Here is a 21,235-nt window from a genome sequence, read left to right as displayed (position 1 = left end):
GAGTGGAGTGAACACCCAGATGGCTGCGCTTGAGAAACGTTGTAAAATCTTAGAAGAGAAAGTAGAAGATCAAGAAAACCGGAGTAGAAGAAATAACATCAGACTGGTAGGGGTCCCAGAAAGTGTAAAGGAAAAGGAGCTGTGGGACCTAGTAGAGTAGTGGCTACCCAGAGAGATGGGACTGGAGGTTGATGGCCAGAGGCTCCGGGCTGAGCGGGTGCATCGCGTGGGTGTCTTTAAGGAGCAGAACAGCAAGCCACGACCAGTAATTGCCCGCATCTTTAACTACGCTGAGAAGGCTCAGCTAATGGCCAAGTATCGGCAGCGAAGGAATGTGGTCCATAACGGCACAAGTATCCTGATATTTCAGGATTTTTCACCGAGAGTGTCGGAGATGAGGAAACGACTCTCACCGTATTGCTCCCAGCTGTTCAACAAAGGAGTCAAGTTTTCGCTGCAATACCCAGCACGGGTACGAGTGCAGCACGAGGGCAAGGCTTTGTTTATGGAAAGCCCTGAAGAGCTGCAAAGTTTCCTGGCTAAGTGGTAGTATGAGGAGGACTTGTGCTGCAGTTGGAGCAGAGAGCCTGGTTGGGGGCTGGGTGCTAACTTGAAACAGGCGAAGCCTTATTAGATGGACTAAGGAACTGTATGCTACCCCTGCACTCAATTGGGACACTGTTGGAGGTCGTGATGAGGGATTTGTGTTTTTTGTTGTTTTTGTTTCTCTCCCTTCTTTCTTTGTCTTCAGACGAAAAGGGCGTTCCTTGAACCAGACAGTATGAAAGCACTTAAACAGCCGGTATGCAGCAAGAAGGAGGCAAAATGCTTGGCGGGAGTGTGTGATAGACTGGATGTGACAGGAGAACTGGTGAGAAAGTAGGCGGATCGCACAACATCAGCCAGACGGAGGGTAATATTATTAACTGTTGCCTGGTAGCTTGAAAATGCCGATGGAAGCCAGCCGAGTTACTCAGCAGAGCTGCCTGCATCACAATGATTTGGTTATATTGTTGTTAATTGCAATTTTCTGTGCTCTCGGGTGGGCGGGTAAAATGTAAGAGATATATACAGGGGCAGTGTGTTTATAGTGTGCTGAACTATAACATGTCATTGAAAGGGAAGGAGCAACTGCTGAGGAATACTGTGAAGGTTCAGTGTTCGATGTTTTTTCTCATGAGCTTGTGGGGTTGCAAATCCACTCACATGGATGGGGGTGGGGGCTGGATAGGTGTACAATACTGGTGGAATGTGACAGAGATGGAGATTAGCTTGATGTTCAGTGCAGTAGGGGCTCTGATACATAAGTTTCGAGGGAGGGCTTTTGGGAGGGGATACGGGGATTTTTTTTTCTTTTCTTCATATGGCAATTGTAAGAGAGAAGTGGATACTTGAGAGGGAGGACCGGGTAGGGAGCAAAATAGCGAGGAGAGTAGCTTTCCAGGGGAGGGAATTGCAATGCTGGACATTCTAGGGAGGGGGGAAGGACAAGGGTATAGAGGGTTTGGAGGGAGAGAGTGTGTGATGTGGGAGGCTGTTTGGGAGCTGTTGAAAGAGTATACTTGGTGTAGGATGGATGATGAGGTAGGAGGGGGGAGGGTTGGCAGTGGGAAGGTGGGGGGGAGGTTTCAGGCGGGGGGGGGATTGGGGGATGGGGATTGCACTCCTGGAGTCCGATACAAGCCATTGGGAAGTGATGAACAGCTGGTCACTCCATTAGGCTGGGATAGGAACAAGGTGGTGAGCTGGGACACTACCTTGGGACAGAGATGGGTCTGCTGGATGTCGGAGTCTACTTGGTTTTATGAGTAATTTAAGATTTGGATCATGGAATGTTGATGGGATACATTCGCCCATAAAACGTACTAAGATCCTGTCCCATTGTTCCAAGCTAAAAATAGATGTATTATTTCTGCAGGAAACTCACCTTTCCCAAGTGGAACACCAAAAACTAAAAAAAGGATGGGTGGGTGATCTGGTCTCTGCGTCCTTTAACAACAGGCAGAGAGGCGTTGCTATCCTGTTCCATAAAAAGCACCATGTATGCATGCATAAATTGATACAGGATTCGGGGGGTAGATTTATCATCTGGATGGGGGAAGTTGCGGGCCAGAGGGTTGCTCTTTGTTCTGTATACGCACCAAATGTATACTCTCATTCTTTTTTCTCAAGTTTTATTGCGCAGTTGGTGACAGTAAGCGGGTATCAGCTGGTGCTAGGAGGGGATTTCAACATTACGGCGGATCCCTTGATAGATTGTAAGCCACCTAAAGCTAGACCCCCGGCATGGAAGGATAAAGGGGTAAATTTGTTGATGAGTGAGTTAAGCCTGATAGATGTTTGGAGACTGATGCACCCAGATTCGTATGATTACACCTATTTCTCCCAGGCGCACGATGTACATGCCAGGTTGGATTATTTGCTCTTGGGTGCCTCTCTCTTTTCGCGGGTAGTGGCTGCGGATATTGTAGATGGGGCAATCTCAGACCATTGTTTGGTTTGGGTAGATATACGTGGGCAACAGCAAAGAGAGAAGCCAGTGTGGCGTATGAACCCCACACTGTATATGGACTCCGAGTTCCGAGCTTTCTTGCTTGAAAGGTGGGAGAATTATTTGAAGGAAAATGACCCAGATACAGTGGATCCTATTATCTATTGGGAGGCAGGGAAGGCAGTGATGAGGGGGCATATTTTGGGATATGTGGCCAAGACTCGTAGGGAAAGGGAGAGCCAACTTGTTGCTTTAGCGACCCAATTGCAGCAACTGAGGGGGAAACATATTTTCACCAAAGATGAGAGGGTGAAAAGAGAATATTATGCTATACGTAAGCAGATTAATGATCTCCTGACCGAGAGGGCAGCACAGGACATTCAAATGTATAAGTATAACTTGTACCGATGGGGGAATAAAGCAGGGAAGCTGCTGGCCGCTCTTGTTAAGGGGAGAACGGCGAGAAAAACCATCACTAGCATTCGGCAGACAGGGGGTAAAGTGGTAACAACTGACACAGAGATACAACAAGAGTTTGTGAAATTTTATCAGGCCCTCTATGATAAGGGGGAGATAGACAGCGAGCAGAGAGAGTCTTTCTTTCAGGGGTTGGCTCTGCCACAGCTATCACAGACACAAAGGGAAGCTCTGAATGCCCCGGTGACAGTAATGGAGATAGGACAGGCAATTAAGCGTATGAAACTGGCAAAGGCGCCGGGGCCTGATGGGCTTGGGCCAGAGTTTTACAAGATTCTGGGTATGAGGATCGGTCCTCCCTTTCAAGAGCTGTGCCATCATTTGTGCGATGTGGGAGAGGCAGGGAGGAATTTAACACATGCTCATATTGTGGTGCTCCCTAAACCCGGGAGGGATGAGGAGCTGTTAGGATCGTATAGGCCAATATCGCTTCTCAATCAGGACATAAAGCTCTTCGTGAATATTCAGGCTCACAGACTGGGAAAGGTCTTGCCCGCACTGATACATGAAGACCAGGCGGGGTTTGTGCCTGGAAGATATGCGTCATCTAATGTACTACGGGCTCTGACAGTTTTACAGAGAATGGGGGGCGTGCCAGGAGATGCTATCATCACTAGTCTGGATGCAGAGAAGGCATTCGATAAGATTTTGTGGGACTATTTGTTCTGGGTGCTACCTCAGTTTGGGATTATGGGCTCATTTCTGGGAGGTATAAGAGCTTTGTATAGCAACCCCACAGCTCAAATAATGATTAATGGGGCGCTGTCCCCAATTTTTGGGCTGGAGCGTGGTACCAGACAGGGATGCCCGCTTTCGCCCATGCTTTTTGTGTTATCACTTGAGCCCTTTGCCGCAAAGATCAGGCAGTCCAGCCAAGTGCAAGGCATCCTGGTGGGGTCCCAGGAATTTAAAATAAACCTATTTGCTGATGATATGCTCATATATTTGGATCAGGCAACCAGGTCGCTCCCCAATCTGATAACGCTGCTAACACAATTTGGGTCCTTCTCTGGACTGCGAATTAATTTGGATAAATCAGAGGCGCTAGCGGTATCTTCCCCGTGTGGATGCCAGCGGATGCCAACGTTCCCTCTGGCTTGGTCCTCGGGCACCTTAAAGTACTTAGGTGTGTATCTTCATAAAGACCTGAAAGAAATATATCGTAGAAATATACAGGATAAACTCAATAGTATTAAGGCACTGTGCCACCGATGGCGAGAGTTACCGCTCTCATTGTTCGGGAGGGTGGCCCTAGTTAAGATGGTGCTGTTGCCGAAGATCCTATATCCCCTACAGATGCTACCTCTCTGGATTACGAAGAGGGATGAACTTTGTTATAAAGGGTATATTGGGTCATTTTTATGGACGGGGCGAAGGGCCAGAATTGGATATATAAAGCTCACGCAGTCAAGAGAGAGGGGGGGTTTAAACTTGCCGGATCTTCGGTTATATAATGTGGCATCCTTGCTCAGATGGATACATGAAATGTATACGGGAGCGGCGAGGTTTGCGCCAAAATCTGTATGGGAGGCAGGATCTTTGCCATCTGCAGCTTTTAATCTTTTACAGAGTGGGACGGGGGGGAGAGAGAGTTTGTATCCTTTGCTTCGGCCGCTGAGACGGGCTTGGGAATGGTGGAGAAGAAGTATAGGGGGTGCAAGGGGCTCATCTCCTTTCCTAGCGGCCGTAGACAACCCTCAGTTTCCTGCGGGGCAGGGTGCGACTCGTTTCAAAGCCTGGGCGAGGAGGGGCTATCGTTACGTCGGGCAATTTACGGGGCTTGGAGGAGGACATCTACCCACTTTTGAACAGGTGCAGGAGGCTTGGAATCTGGGGAGTGCAGACTTTATGCCATTTTTGCAGTGGAGGCACTATTGTGCTACATTAGCTTCTGGGGGCGGGGGGGGACCGGTTTTCACTCAGTTGGATAAGATTTTTTGTCAAGTACCCAAAGAGGCGAATAAGCTAGCGGTCTGGTATGCTGTAGGGAGGGAGCAAAGGCAAGGGTCTTCACTCGATAACCTGGCCAAGTGGTGGGGGGAGCAATTGGGAGAAGAGATCACAGGGAAAATGCTCTCAGCATATTTTACGGGCGCGTTCAAGGCAACAACCAGTGCCAATCTGCAGGAGATGCAATTTAAGCTGCTGCATGCTGCTTTTATAACAAGGGCTAAGGGGAAGAAAATGGGGCTCTGGGAGGATAGCAACTGTGTTAGATGCAAGCAGAAGGAGGGCACTCTTGTGCATACTTTTTTGGAATGTTTGGCTTTGCGAGACTATTGGACGAAAGTGTTGGGTGCTGTGGAGAAGATGATGGATGCTAATCTTGAATGGTCATACAGGGTGTTGCTTCTGGGAGATGAAAAGGATTTGGGGACACAGGGGTTGTCACCGTCCCAGGTGCGGTTTGTCTGTGTGGCGTTGATGGTAGCAAGGAAAGTCATATTAGGGAATTGGATAGCAGAAGCACCACCAACAGTGCGCCAATGGTTGGTAAAGATGAAGCAGATGGCTGGTTGGGAAAAAGAAAGGGAAAAAACCTTTGGGCAAAGGGCTGGACAGGGGTATAGTTCCCTGTGGAAGCTTTTTGACGCACTACATAAAGAATCTCCATAGACTCCAGGAGTGGGGGGAAGGGATGGGGGGGAGGAGGGGAAGGGATGTTGGGAGGGATAAAACAAAAAAAGGAAGGTACAAAAGAGTGCACCCAGGAAGATGTTGACGGAGGTGTTCGCACAGAATGATGCAATATATTGGGATGTCATCCAAAGAGCGTGTACAGATGTTGTTTACTTGTTTGATATATGTATCAAGACATATTCTTATCTTGGCTGTACCCCGTGGCTTATTTACAAGTTGGATTGTTGTTGTTTTTTAAGATGCACTGTGCAGCTTCTGTACTTCAATAAAAATATGTTAAAAAAAAAAAAAAAAAAACATCTCCTGACGTCAGCCAGCCTCCAGCGTTCCAGTCCCCCTCACATCAAGACGTAATGACGTCAGAGGGTGGAACAGTACGAGGGAAGGGAACATTTGAGGCAAGCTGACGTCAGGAGGGATGTTACGAACGGAATGGAAGCTAGCGCCAGCCAGCCAAAGAACGTTCAGGTACGAATCGAGGGGAGGAGAATTGATGGACATGGATGGGATGGGAGGACAGTAGAGGAAAGAATCGCGGGACATGGATGAGATGGCAGGGAAGAGGAGAATGGCTGGACATGGAGGGGAGGGGAGGGAAGAATGGCTGGACATGGAGGGGAGGGGAGGGAAGAATGGCTGAACATGGAGGGGAGGGCAGGGGAAAGAGAGAAAAAAAATAGCTTACATGACAGCCTTCCTAGGGCCCGTTTCATTGTTGAGGAAACAGGCATGGTTCCACTAGTTACACATAAACACCAAAACAATAGGGTATAAACACTTCAAACGTCTACAAATATGTATACTTGCATCAATTTTGCAGACTTATTTTATATTGCTCAACCTTTTATTATCAAAATAGTATCAAAATATCGACTATCATCATCACAATCCACCAGTGTTTCACATGCACACTTCTACATGCATAACAGATTTATAGCTAATCAATAATCTCGTATGTCCACCATGGGGCTCATTTTCAAAGCCCTTCGCACTTAGCCTTCCAAAGTTCCATAGGTTTCTATGGATCTTTGGAAGGCTAAGTGCTTTGAAACTATGCCTCCATGTGGAAATGTCCCAATTCCTGCATTAAAATATTGCAGCTGTTCTAAATTCCCATGCCGCTTTCATCCACAATTAGAATAGTCTCTTCAAAATGCCTAACAAGATTAATAGAAGTCTTTACTTATCCTCTTACTGAAGGCTGTGCACTATTCTTCACTTGTATAAACAGGACTTCGTTCTTAAAAATCCTTTATTCTCTCTATATTCCACACTGCTTATCATGCAAGATAAGTCTGAAAAAAACCCCAGGCCACCTGATTCGTTATTGTATTTGAGACAGTTTGAATTATCTTGTCAACATACTATAGTTCTGGTAACTTTAGATGTATCAGTGCTATGTACTAATGTGCTCCAGGATATAGCCTTACAGGTCATTAACAAGTATCTTAATCATTTAGATATATCTCATAGTAAAGTGAAATTTTTAAGCAATTTAGCAGAGCTAGTAGATAAAAAAATGATTTTGTTTTTCAATATGATTTTTTTCTACAAATAAAATGGGTGGCTATGGGAGCCATAGATGCCCCAACAATGGCATGTTTATACATGGTAAATTTTGAGACTAAGCATTATTTATCAGTCATCGTATATAAGTCACATTATTTATTTATCACATTTGTATCCCACTGATAGCAGGCTCAAAGTGGCTTACAATAATACTGTAGTAAAGTTACAAAGTTAGGGTATGGAAAAGATTTAGATGACATTTTTCTGGTATGGTCAGAGAACAGTTCCTGTTTGGATGATTTTTTGTAATATTTAAATCTTTGTGATCATATCAAGTTTGAGAGTTATATTGGGGAGCACCAAATTGAATTCCTTGATATTTTAACTCATTGTGATGAAGGGAATTTGATACTCATGTGTATAGGAAACACACAGATAGGAATGCTATTTTGCATTATTCTAGTCATCATCTGAAAAAATTAAAAAATTGCTATGGGGTAATTTTTGCGATTATCAGTATAGGGACAGGCTATAGGGGTTATCCAAATAAAGAAGTGAAGCAAGCGTATTAAAAAAAAGTATATAATGCTGAGAGATGTTGGCTATTACAATCTGCAAAAAAGCATGTAGAATCCAGTTACATGTTTTGCCATATTCCCCCAAATTCTATATAGTGCACCTACAGTTCCATGCGGTTCCACGCATAATTCTATGCATATTCTAGAACTACGTGTGTAGATAGTTTTAACAAGCTGTTAAGCGTTAACTGATCTTAACAAGCAAAAAGCATTAATTGGCAAAAATTAGAATTTACACACGTACATTGCTAAGCATATTCTGTAATGTACTGCGCATAAAAATTCTAACACGCACAGCAAAAATGGGTGTGGAAATTGGCATTTTGTCAGTGTTCCAAAATCTACATGCTTTGTTATAAAATATGGACCAGTGCATGTAAATCTAGGCACAGGGATTTACACCAGCTTTTCGATGGTGTAAATGGACACACGTAGATTTAAAACTACGCCTAAGCATATTCTAAATACCATGCGTAGATATACACATGGTATTTAGAATACTCAGGAGTAATTGTCTAATGTGCTTTAATTTTAGGCACAATATATAAAATTGGGCCCATTATGTACAAATACAAAATGTACACATTAAAAAAACATTGGTCGATATCTTACAATCCCAGGTTTGAGCAGATCCCTAGCTTTGCTTTCAATTGGGGGGTCCTAATTTAGCAGAAGGGTTTACTAAATAACGCAATGGATCCTTGATAGAGTCAGAAGGGAGGAGTCATTAAATGTGACCATTGTGTATATTGTTGCTATGCATTGGTAGTTGATAAGATACGAGTACCCAAATTGCAAAAATATCACTTTTTTAAATGTTGCTCAGTGCCACAATAACATCAGACTCCATAGGGTGGAAGCTTCTCTAGTGGCACATTGGTTGCAATTTCAACATTCGGTGGAAGACTTTCATTTTGTAGATCTTATGCGAATACAAACTTTAAGAGGTGGGAGTGTACAACAAAGGTTATTTTTCCAGTAACATAAATTAATTTATACATGGGACACAGTTACCCCAAGAGGATTAAATAAAGAGATAGATTGGAGCCTGTTAATTGTTAGAGGATGGTGAATATACTCCATATAAATCACGAGGTGCAGATCCAGACCCATATTTAAGGGGGTATTCATTGCACATATGTTAGCATTTTTGTTTTGTGGTTACAAGTGCCATGATGAAGGCAGTTTAAGTCTGAAGCAGGTAATGGCTGTTGAACAGGTTATTTTACTGCATGTTTTTTGGAGTACAGTGAATTGATATTTGATTCATGTTGGTTCAGTTTGATTTGTATTTCATGTTCCATTTGTAGAGTGGTCTCCTGAGGAAGTGTTCAGCGAAACATGGCCGATGTTGAGGCCACAGGGATTCAGTATGCTGACTGACTGTAGAGCTTATCTTTCATTAACATGGAACATACATAGAATAAAGGATTTTTAAGAACATGAAGTCCTGTTTATACATGTGAAGAACATTGAATGACCATCGGCAAGACTTTTATTCATCTTGTATGGAGTTTTGAAGACAACTGTAATTTTGGATGAAAACCAAGCAAGTGTGGGAATTTAAAACAGCTGCAATATTTTAATGCAGGAATTGGGACATTTTCACACAATGGACTTATATGGTTTTAAATTTGTTATGCAAGTAGAAGTATGTATGTGAAACATTAGTGGATTTTGATATTATTCAATATTTTGATACTAAAAGGTTAAGCAATATAAAATAAGTCTGCGAAATTGATGTATACTTATTAGAGATTCCTGTAGAACTGGCCCTGTTCACAGCCCTCAAGGACTGAACTAGCACAAGCCTGTTCTAGAAACACACCACAGCTTTTACTGAAAATGAAACACAGATTCATGAGAGTTAACCTAAATGTGAATATTACCTTTCTAGTAAATATTTCAACTATTACCTGTCAGGAGAGCTGAAGTCTGCGTACTGCAGCCGCCTGATTCCTGCTGGCTAAAATCAGTTATTTCACAGAAGGAAATCAATATTAGACATTTGTATTTGATAAAGATAAGGGTTCAAGCAAGGGACAATTTCATTCTTAACCTCTCCATTTTTGTTGGAAGAAGTTCAACCATCTCCTTGCTCAGCTCCAATTCTGTTTCCACGGCCTTAATGGCATCCTCATGCTTTTTGCAGTATTCCACAAGAAATGTATAATATTCCAGAGATGTCTGCATGTTCTCCAACTGCTTTTTCCCATCTGAGGTGATGAGTTTTCCATAAAGTCGTGCAATGTGAAATTTGGCCACCATTGCTGGGCGAAGAACATCCTCATCCAGTTTTTCAGGGAACTTCTTCTCCATGTCCTTCAATGAGTCCAGAAAGATTTCATAGTATTTGATGGCACACTGGGCAAGAGTATTGATCTTCTTGATAGTGTGCGAATCAAGCTCCTCTAGCTTGTTACCAATTGCTACCTTTAAATCCATCATTTCGTAATAGGTCCCTGCCAGCTCAAACTGCAACTGCCTGCAGATCAGTAGATAGTACTGTGGGCTTAATTCTTTAACAATAGGCTCCAGCATATCTACCCTGCGCTTATGCATCTTACAACGCCTCTCATAATCTTCCTCAAAGAAAGCAAGCACCTTAAATAAAGCACTATGGTCCTGTAGCACCTCAATGTGGTCAGTGACATGTCCATCCAGTTGGAAGTACTCTTTAGCCTCTTGCACGCAATTCTGTGCCACTAGAAAAATCTCCCTGGCCTCTTCAAAATCTAATGGATAGTTGGAAGTCACTTTCTCTTCTGTTGCCAGTATAGAATCGGATAGATCACTGGACCCAAACAGTACAGCTTTTTTCCTGCCCTTCTCTTTCTCATCTTCATCTTTCAGCCTCTGAGCTTTCAAATCTTCCTGTCTGTCAGTATCGAGCTCTCCAATGTTGTCCTGCCAAAAAAACACAACTACATTTCAGACTTCAACTTTGTTTGAAATTATATGGAGTTTCTATGCTCTGATAGAGGAATGTGATAAATTGCTTGCAGAAACAGAACTTCAAAAGACATAACCACTAGCATACATCTGAATTGGCACCCAAAATATAGACATGACTATTTACTACAGCTCTAAGGCACCTATAAATGGATGCACCTAAGTGCACCATGAACATTGCGCAAGATGGAGACATGTCAATAGCATGCCTATGCTCCACCCAGTTGCAGTTACAGCTATAGCTGTAAGGTGAGACTTTACAGAATGGCACTTTTGATACACAAGTGTCGCTGGCAAGTTATAGAATTGCTTTCTAAAAAATCTGTGAAATGAGGAATGAGCAATGACCTTGTCTGAATCTCCTTAAAAGAACCACACCAGAAATTATAAAAATCAAAGTCAGAGCTCCCAGTGTCTTGTAATTCCTTGGCAATTGCCATGGATTGCTTCCTACTGCAGAATTAGCCAGCAGCCACAGAATAGCAGAAAACTGTTCCTTGCCTGTCTCGTCTACTCCCATCATTCTTCCAACATCAATGCAATACTGATTTTTTTACAAAGATCCAGAGGTGATCTGGAAAATTACAGACCGGTAAGCCTGACTTCAGTGCCAGGCAAAATGGTGGAGAGTATTATAAAGAAAAATTACATAGCATGTACATAAGCATGGATTAATGAGAGAAAGCCAACATGGATTTAGTCAAGGAAAATCTTGCTTCACTGATCTACTACATTTATTTGTATTTATTAACCGCCTTTATGAAGTGATTCACTCAAGGGGTGAACAAACATGTGGATGAGCCAGTTGATAAATATCTGAATTTTCAAAAGGCATTTGACAAAGTACCTCATAAAGACTCCAGAGGAAATTGCAAAGTCATAGGAGAGGAGGTAGTGTTTTATTGTGGATTAAAAACTGGTTTAAAAAGATAGAAAACAGGGAGTAGGGTTAAATAGTCAATATTCTCAATGGAGAAGGGTTGATATGGGGTTCCCCAGGAGTATGTGCTAGGACCGCTGCTTTTTAACATATTTATAAATGATCTAGATATGGGAATAACTAGTGAGGTAATTAAATTTGCTGATGACACAAAGTTATTCAAAGTTGTTAAATCACAAGAGGATTGTGAAAAATTGCAAGAGGACCTTATGAAACTGGGCATCCAAATGGAAGATGACATTTAATGTGAGCAAGTGATGCATGTGGGAAAGAGGAAACCGAACTATAGCTACGTGATTCAAGTTTCCACATTAGGAGTCACCGACAAGGAAAAGAATCTAGGTGTCATCGCTGACGATACGTTAAAAATCTCTGGTTGGTGTGCGGTGGCGGTGAAAAAAGCAAACAGAATGTTAGGTATTATTAGGAAAGAAATGGAAAACAAGAATGAGGATGTTATAATGCCTTTGTATTGCTCCATGGTGCAACCACACCTCGAATACCGTGTGCAATTCTATTCACATCATCTCAAAAAAAAGATATAGTGGAATCAGAAAAGGTTCAAAGAAGGGTGACGAAAATGATAAAGGGGATGAGATGACTTCCCTATGAGGAAAGACTGAAGTGGCTAGGGCTCTTCAGCTTGCAGAAAAGACGGCTGAGGGGAGACAGGATAGATGTATATAAAATGATGAGTGGAGTGGAACAGGTAGACGTGAATAGTTTACTCTTTCCAAAAATACTAGGACTAAGGGACATGCAATGAAGCTACAAAGTAGTAAATTTAAAGAAACATTTTCTCTGATTTTGTTTACTCAGTGTGTAATTAAACTCTGGAATTCATTGCCAGAGAACGTGGCAAAAGCAGTTAGCTTAGTGGGTTTAAAAAAAGGTTTGGATATCTTCTTAAAGAAACACCCATAAGTCATTATTAAGATGGACGGGAAAATCCACTGCTTATTTGAAAGCAGGATACTGAGCTTGATGGACCTTCAGTCTGTCCCAGTATGGCAATGCTTATGTTCTTATGTTCTCTCAAAGCTCGTTTCCATACCTTATCCAAATTTCTGCCACATTATCCACACCTGGATCTCCTTATAGCAAAATATTTGCTGGTTGTTTTTTTCAGTGCTGGCCATGTGAAAGTTGTGTGGGCTATGCAGTGGCAGCAAATGTCTCCTTGCAACTTCCTGATGCACAGAGGTATGAATGCTCAAAACTCTGGCGCTCGCTACAGTACAGAACAACAACTCCCTATTGTTTAACGCTAATGAGATGCAAGTATAAGCACGCTCATACAGTGGCGTAGGGAGGTGGGGCCACGGGGGCCTGGACCCCCACCAATTTACTCTGGGCTCCTGGTTGGCTGGTGGGGGTCCCCAACCCCCACAAGCTGAAGATTTCAACCAGTGCTGGTTTGCGGCAGTGCCGCCGCCACATTGCCTGCCCTGCTCTCCCTTCTCCTCACATTGGGCACGCTCCTTTTAGTGAAACTGAGCATGCTCAGTTTCACTAAAAGGAGCATGCCGGACATCAGGGGAAGAGAAAGCAGGGCAGGCAATGTGGCGCCGCTGCCACAGACCAGCGCTGGACGAAGTCTTCACCTGGTGGGGGTTGGAGAACCCCGCCAGCCAACCAGGGGCCCAGAGCAAATTTGTGGGGGCCCAGGCCCCTATGGCCCCACCTACCTACGCCACAAGTATTCCTCCGAGGAGCAGGAAGAGGGTATTGAGGTAGATTCTTTTGAAAAGAGACCTGCTCTCCAAGCGACAAGGAAGAGATAGTTTCTGGAAGGTGGTAATGAAACAAAACTCAGCTTTAATCAAAAGAAAATATATGCTTAAAGAGGCACAGCGGAGGTTTGTAGCAAAGTGATACAGTGGTGCTATAGAAAGCAAGTTCTCCTTGGCTTGTTTCTCTTTATTTGCCCTAAAAGTTGAAGCACTGTGTAAAATAGACAATGGGATCTAAAGACAGTCTAACAAAATAAGAGACTCTGGCTGCAAAGTGGGGCTGTGGGATTTAAAAACAGCCTGGCTTGATCAAAAGAATATCCTTTTTTTTTTTTTTTTTTTAATTAAAAATCTCTGTTTTTTCCCCAAGATAATGTACAAACAAGTGAACACTTTCAACAAATACATAAAAACTTCCCTTGTATGCCTACAAAAACAAACAAAAAAAAAACTAACTTATAGCACTCACTGTTGGTTCTTCATTGGGAACTGGTTGCTCAAAATGGCATAGTGAGGCTCAAGAATGAAGGGGAGGAATATGTAGAAGCTGATAAGGATAAAGTTGAACTGCTTAACTATTATTTCTGTTCACGGATGAAAGGCCAGGGGTAGGATCGCAGAAAACAAATGCTAATGGGAATGGATGTTTGGTAGACCAAGACTGATTCTCGGAAGACTGTGTTCATGAGGAACTAGCTAAACTAAAAATAGACAAAGCGATGGGGCCTGATGGGATATATTTGAGGGTACTCAAGGAATTCAGGGAAGTTCTGGTGGCTTCTTTGTTAGACCTGTTCAACGCTTCCTTAGTCTGGAGTGGTCCCAGAGTTGGGCAGATGTCCCTCTGCACAAGAGTGGAAGTAAGGAGGAGGTTGGAATTACAGATCTGTTAGTCTTACTTCAATAATGAGTAAACTAATGGAAATGCTTCTAAAGTGGATGATTGTGAAGTTTCTAGAATCAAATGTACTGCAGGACCAAAGGCAGCATGGTTTCACTAGAGGCAGGTCTTGTCAGACAAATCTGATTGATTTCTTTGACTGGGGGACCAATCAGTTGGATATGGGAGGGGCACTGGATGTGGTGTACTTGAATTTTAACAAAGCCTTTGACCCACAGTTCCACACAAGTGACTGATAAATAAACTGAGTGCCCTCAGTATGGGCAATAAAGTGACTGACTGGGTTAAAAATTGGTTAAGTGGAAGAGACAGAAGGTAGATCGAGTTTGCTCCGAGGAAAAGGATGTTATGAGTGGAATACCGCAGGGATCGATTCTTGGGCCGGCTCTTTTATGTTTAAACAATTTTTATTGAACAATAAAATAACAATCCAAATAACACTCGTGAGTTGTTCATAATTTCCAATGCATGTCATCCCCCCCCCCCCCCCCATCCACCTCCCTATGAATAGTCAATCGTGTATGTTCCAATGGAAACATTAAATAAAAAAAATATATATATAGCAATTACATAGAAGAAGGGGAGGCCTGGACTCTAATGACCTTCCCCCATCTAGCCCTAGTGTGCCATTATTATGTTTCAACTATTGTAAAGATGACACAACATAAGAAACAGCAGTCAGCTGTAAAAACCACAGCTTTGAATTCCCATAAGGAATTACAAACAAATTATTGGGTAGTCATCAAAGACATTTACAGAAGGTCTTCCCATCCCCCCTCCCCCCATAAAACAACATTCATAAATCATATTATAGGAAAACAAAAAAAAGGGGGGGGGGGAAGAAGTGTGTGCTGCACACCGTACTCACTACATATAACCAGAGTCCTGAAAATCAGCCCACCTTTTCTGAAAAGAGTCTCCTCGCACCACCACCACCAAGGCCCAAAAATCAATTTGGGTTAAGAATCAGACTCCTGGCTCTATGTGGCAAAGACCAAATGTACACAGCCCACACTGCACGAAACACCCTCAGGCGTTTAGGGGAGCACCTGGCTTACTGACACTCCAAAAGCACTAATGCGTGCATATGATTCCTCCAAGCCCAGAAAGAAGAAGCCTCCTCCCCCACCCAGACCCCAAGAATTATTCTCTTACCTATAGCTTCTACCTTGCGAACAAATGAAACCTGAGAGCGATTTGAAATATGGAGAGCTTCATATTTATCCAACAAGAATCCAACTGGAGAAAGCATGGCACCGCTCAGCCCAACAACTCAGACAAATAGCTAGCGACGTCAAGCCAGAACCTCCTTATCCTTGGACAGCTCCAAAATGCATGAAAGAATGAGTTCTGACCTTGATTACACTTCTGGCAAGTTGGGGACTCTATCGCACCCATCTTAAAAAGTTGTTCTTGCATGAGGTATGCCCTGTGTAAGGTACGATACTGACACTACCTCAATTCCGCACTTACTGAAATCTCTGGGATATGTTTAACAACAGAATGTGGATCCCCTAAGGCCCCCAACCCCCCCCCCCCAAGACTCCATTTAGCAGTAAGGTCTCCATAACTCGGAGCAGGTAAAATAGCCTGCATCGCCTTATATAGATCTGATACGGACATTCCCCCCTCTCTGAACTTATCAAAAAATGCCTGAAGACTGCCACATAGAGAAGAGGATAAGGCAAGTACGTCCAAGGAGCGAACATAATGTCGCAGTTGGCCATAGGCCAGAAAATCCTTACTCTCTGCCACCCCTTGCCCACACAAATTGTTCCAGGAAAGCATACTACAACAAAGAATAACCCTTCCTCGCCCAACGCTTGAAGCTCCCATTATCCTGTCCTGGGGAGAATTGCAAATTACCTATAATCGGTAACTGATCAGGACGACCACCCAAGATTGTAACCAAGTAGCGCCACACCTGCCGCAACGATCTAAGTATTACACTGCACGAACCTCTGGTGGTAGGAGGCTCGTCGCACAGTGCAGAAGGGAATTAACGTGCCATGGAGAATAATAGGCTGCCTCATAAGTACGCGGTGTGTAATTCTGCTCTTCGAAAATCCAATCTCCCAAGTGTCGGAGCACACACGCATAACTATATAAACGTAAATTTCGGAGGCCCGTTCCACCATGTCTCCAAGGTCCAATTAAATATTTAAAAGACAATTTTGTTTTTTTCCCAGCCCAGCAAAAGTGAGACAGCATTCTCTGTAAGATCCCCAAATCTCGTTTCAGTAACTTAAGCAGCAAGAGCTGGAGAACATATAGCCACTTGGGAAACAATACCATGTTAGAAAGTTGGATCTTACCATGAATCGTCAAAGGAAAATGAGCCCATTTAGTTAGCATCGCGCATGTATAGTCCAATAATATGGAAATATTAATCTTGTATAGCGACGCTGTAGTTTTTGTTAAGTGAATACCCAGGTATCGGAAAGAAGCAACCTCCCACTGCAAGGGAAAGGCTCCCACCCATTCATCCTTAGTTTCTAACTTAGTGGGCATCGCCAACGATTTGTCCAAATTCAATTTAAAACCCATGAAATCACCATATTCACTGAAGTTCTTCATCAGCGCCTCCAGGGACATCTGTGGATCAACAATATGTACTAGCAAATCATCTGCAAATGAAGACAGCTTAAACTCCTGAGAGCCTATACTAACCCCTTTAGTACCCGGATTATTACCGATTTCTCTAATCAACGGATCTAACGATAAAGCAAAGAGCAGTGGAGACAATGGGCACCCTTGACGCGCACCCTGACAAATCTTAAATTCAAAGGAAAACAATGCATTAACCTGGAGCCGTGCCTAAGGTGACTTATAGAGAACTTGAATCGCTTCCAAAAAAAGCCCTGATATCCCATAACGTTGCAGTACCACAAAAAAAAAAATCCCCAGATCACATGATCAAATGCCTTCTCTGCATCGAAGCTAACTAGCAGAGAAGGCTGGCCACATATTTTGAGATATGGTCCTGCCACGGTCAAATCCCACTTGCGGCCCGCAATTACTTCCGGCAATACCTGTGCTAATCTATTTGCCAGTATGTTTGCAAAAAATTTTGTTTCCGTATTCAACAAGGATATTGGTCTGTAAGAGGAAGGTTGCGCAGGATCCTGACCTGGTTTCGGCAACAGAGTAATTTGAGCTGACTGCAGTGATTGTGGGAATTCCCCTGAAGACACAAACTGAGAAAAAAAATGACTGTAAGGTTGGGACAATCGAAGGAGATAATAGTTTATAGAATTCAGCTCGGAACTCATCAGGTCCTGGCGACTTCACTAAGACACTCGCTGGATCACCAAGGCAACTTCATCCTCCCCAACTGAAGCATTAAGCCGAGCTAACGCCTGCGCTCCCCATCGAGGTAGATACAAGCTATTCAACTATATCTCCCCATCTAACACTGTATCTTCCAGTTGGGCATATAATTTCTGATAGTACCTCTGAAACACTTCAACGATTTCTCGGTCTGTTCTTACTTTAGTACCATCTCCCCTATCTATCTGAACTATGGGTCGTTAACCCCCAGACTGCTTAATCAGATGCGACATAAGTTTCCCAGATTTATTCCCATGAAGATATAATTGGTACTTATAATACCGAATTGATTTCACCGCCCTTTCATGAAGGAACTCCTGGAGAGAGGATTGAAGCATGATGAGTGAATTTTTTAACCCCTCAGTCGATGTTTCTGCATACTGATGCCACACCTGCACCAATTGTTTTTCTAGGTGCAGTATTTCTCTCTCTCCTTACGCTTGAAAGAATAGGCCATTATCTCTCCTCGCAACACTGCCTTAGCCGCTTCCCAATAAATAATTGGTTGATCTTTGTAGCCCTCATTATGGAGCTGATAATCAATCCATTTTTGCATCAAAAATTCTCGATAAGCCGTGTCCCAGTATAATTTAGGAGGAAAATGCCAAGTATATGGAGCATCATCGGGACCTTTCAGATCCACTGAACACCAAACACAAGCGTGGTCGGAGACACTATACACTTTAGTTCCAGCCGAAACTACAGAAGAAAACAACTCTGATGACAATAGCCAATAATCAATCCGGGATTGTGAGCCATGTGCCCTCGATAAGTGCGTATAATCTCTGTCTATCGGGTTTAAGGTTCTCCAAACATCCAATAAATTCAGACTAGAACATAACAGTGGGATTCTCTTTGTTGCCGAGCCCTCCTCTCCCCCAAATCCCCTAGACCTGTCCAAAGCAGGGTTGTGAACCATATTGAAATCCACCCCCCATAATGATGGGTATGTCTAATACTCCCGCAACCTTACGTATTATGGACTTCATCCACTTATGATCATAGACATTTGGTCCATATACATTACAAAACAATAGAGTTTTTTTGTTTACCGAAGCCTTCACTAACCAAACATGGAGAGACCCCCAAGGAGGATTTTTATGTGTCACCAGGTCCAAGCCCTTCCAGAAAAGAACCAGCAGACCAGCCTTACGGCCCACCGCTGGGACCTCCTCCACATGTCCTACCCACCAGCGCTTAAATTTAGAATGTTCTATCGATTGCAAGTGGGTCTGTTGTAAAAACGCAATATCAGCTTTCTGACGATTCAAGGCCTGCATGATCTTCTGCCTCTTAATGGACGAGGAGACTCCGTTCACATTCCATGACACCAGTTTAACCGGCATCACTTACTAGAAATCAACAAAAACATCTGCAGAAATTCAACCATTAACCTTACCCTCGGGCGGTTGTCCCAGCCAACAACCCCCCGACCAACACAGGACAAAAAAGAATCTTTGGACTCGACAACACACTCTTCATCCATACACGTGACTTCCCAACACACGCCCCCAAAAACAAAAATCCCAAATAAAACCCGCATACATAACCACCCCCAGCCTAGCACTCCCTTCCCCTTACAACCCCCCCCCCCCCCCCCACAAAACACTATTCCCAAATAAAACCCGCATACATAACCACCCCCAGCCTAGCACTCCCTTCCCCTTACAACCCCCCCCCCCCCCCGCCCCCACAAAACACTATTCCCCCATACCTTTTTTCCACCCCTTCAAACCCCATAAATCAAAAATGTCCAATCAAATTTTGGACAAGACCCCATGTGAGAACCCCCCACCCCACCCTGGAGTACCCAAACCCACCCTCCATAATATTTCAACAATTGAACCAGCATTTATATTGAGACATTAGATTTTCTGCAAAGTTCCACTGAACCCCCCCCCCCCCCCCCAAAAGTCACTTTCATCATCTCGTGCAACAGCTGAATCCGCAATTCGAACAGCATTTCTTCCCATCAACACCGGGGTACAGTTAGCTTTTTAACATACAGAGCAAAGTCAGCACATGAACTACATAAAAAAAAGGGCCCACACCTGCTGCCTCCTGCAACTTGTCCTAAAGGACAAGTCCATAAACCGCTACTAAATGGACTTGGAAAAATCCCAAATCCCAGGAATAACATGTATAGAATGTTTGTACGTTTGGGAAGCTTGCCAGGTGCCCTTGGCCTGGATTGGCCGCTGTCGTGGACAAGATGCTGGGCTCGATGGACCCTTGGTCTTTTCCCAGTATGGCATTACTTATGTACTAACCACAACAGGCAATACTCTGAAGTTGTGGTTCAAATATCTGTATAGCACTCTAGATCATAATGCAAGAACAAAACATATTGCAGCCATATCAACAAATCTAGGCATCAATTTGGTCCAACCACTCAATGATTCTGGTAAGATTATTAGGCATACTGCGCAAAATCAGAGCAACAGCTGCAAAGAGAAAAAAAAACCCAGTAAATGTCTGGGGCTTTAACAGGACTAGTTACTTTGCAGGCATGCCCACAGAACAAAAAAGCAGCATATTACAACATATGCAGCACTCTTTGTGCAGTCATTCCAGATTTCTTGTCTCCAATCCGTCCATCTATTCGTCTGTAATTTATCTCCAAATAAGCATAGAACCAGCATTTCACGGCCAAAGGATAAACTTGTTGAACCCCTCTAATTGCAAAAAGCCTAAAGCAACAAGGCTAGATCACCGAAGTCCAGTCCTAGAAATGTACAGATACAGCATCACCTCTCGCCTTGACTACTGCAACCTACTCCTCATTGGCCTCCCACTTAGCCATCTATCCCCCCTTCAATCCGTTCAGAACTCTGCTGCACGTCTTATCTTCCGCCTCGACCGTTATGCTCATATCACCCCTCTCCTCAAGTCACTTCACTGGCTTCCGATCAGGTACTGCATTCAGTTCAAGCTTCTCCTACTAACCTACAAATGCACTCAATCTGCAGCCCCTCCTTACCTCTCTACCCTCATCTCCCCTTACGTTCCTACCCGTAACCTCCGCTCTCAAGACAAATCCCTCCTCTCAGTACCCTTCTCCACCACCGCCAACTCCAGGCTCCGCTCTTTCTGCCTCACCTCACCCCATGCTTGGAATAAACTCCCTGAGCCCATACGCCAGGCCCCCTTCCCTGCCCATCTTCAAATCCTTACTCAAAGCCCACCTCTTCAATGTCGCCTTCGGCACCTAACCACTACACCTCTATTCAGGAAATCTTAACTGCCCCAACTTGACATTTCGTCCTTTAGATTGTAAGCTCCTTCGAGCAGGGACTGTCCTTCTTTGTTAAACTGTACAGCGCTGCGTAACCCTAGTAGCGCTCTAGAAATGTTAAGTAGTAGTAGTAGTAGTAGTATCAGGCTGTATCCATAGAGGTGGGCAAGTCTTTCACAAAGGCCTGAGCTGCTTCGAGTGAGTCATAGAATTGGGGCCGTCCCTCCGTAAAGATCTTGAGTCGAGCTGGGTATATCAAAGCAAATTGTATGTGTCTGCGGTGTAGTTCAGCACAAACTGGGCCATAAGCCCGTCTTATTTATTTATTTAGATTTTGCTCACACCCTTTTCAGTAGTAGCTCAAGGTGAGTTACATTCAGGTACTCTGGATATTTCTCTGTCCCAGGAGGACTCACAATCTAAGTCTGAACCTTGGGCAATGGAGGATT

General features: G+C 43.6%; 1 protein-coding gene across 1 annotated transcript in view; it reads right to left on the bottom strand.

The window, feature by feature from the left end:
* Positions 1-8,702: 8,702 nt before the first annotated feature.
* LOC115470366 (KIF1-binding protein homolog) overlaps positions 8,703-21,235 on the bottom strand; it is a 107,995-nt gene continuing 95,462 nt past the window's right edge. Inside the window, exon 7 of the mRNA XM_030203469.1 lies at positions 8,703-10,602. Coding sequence (XP_030059329.1) covers positions 9,727-10,602 — 876 coding nt within the window. The 3' untranslated portion in view covers positions 8,703-9,726. The remainder of the gene's footprint in view (positions 10,603-21,235) is intronic.

Source organism: Microcaecilia unicolor, chromosome 5 (genome assembly GCF_901765095.1).
Source record: "Microcaecilia unicolor chromosome 5, aMicUni1.1, whole genome shotgun sequence".
NCBI lineage: Eukaryota > Metazoa > Chordata > Amphibia > Gymnophiona > Siphonopidae > Microcaecilia > Microcaecilia unicolor.
This window is presented reverse-complemented; position numbering and strand designations above follow the sequence as displayed.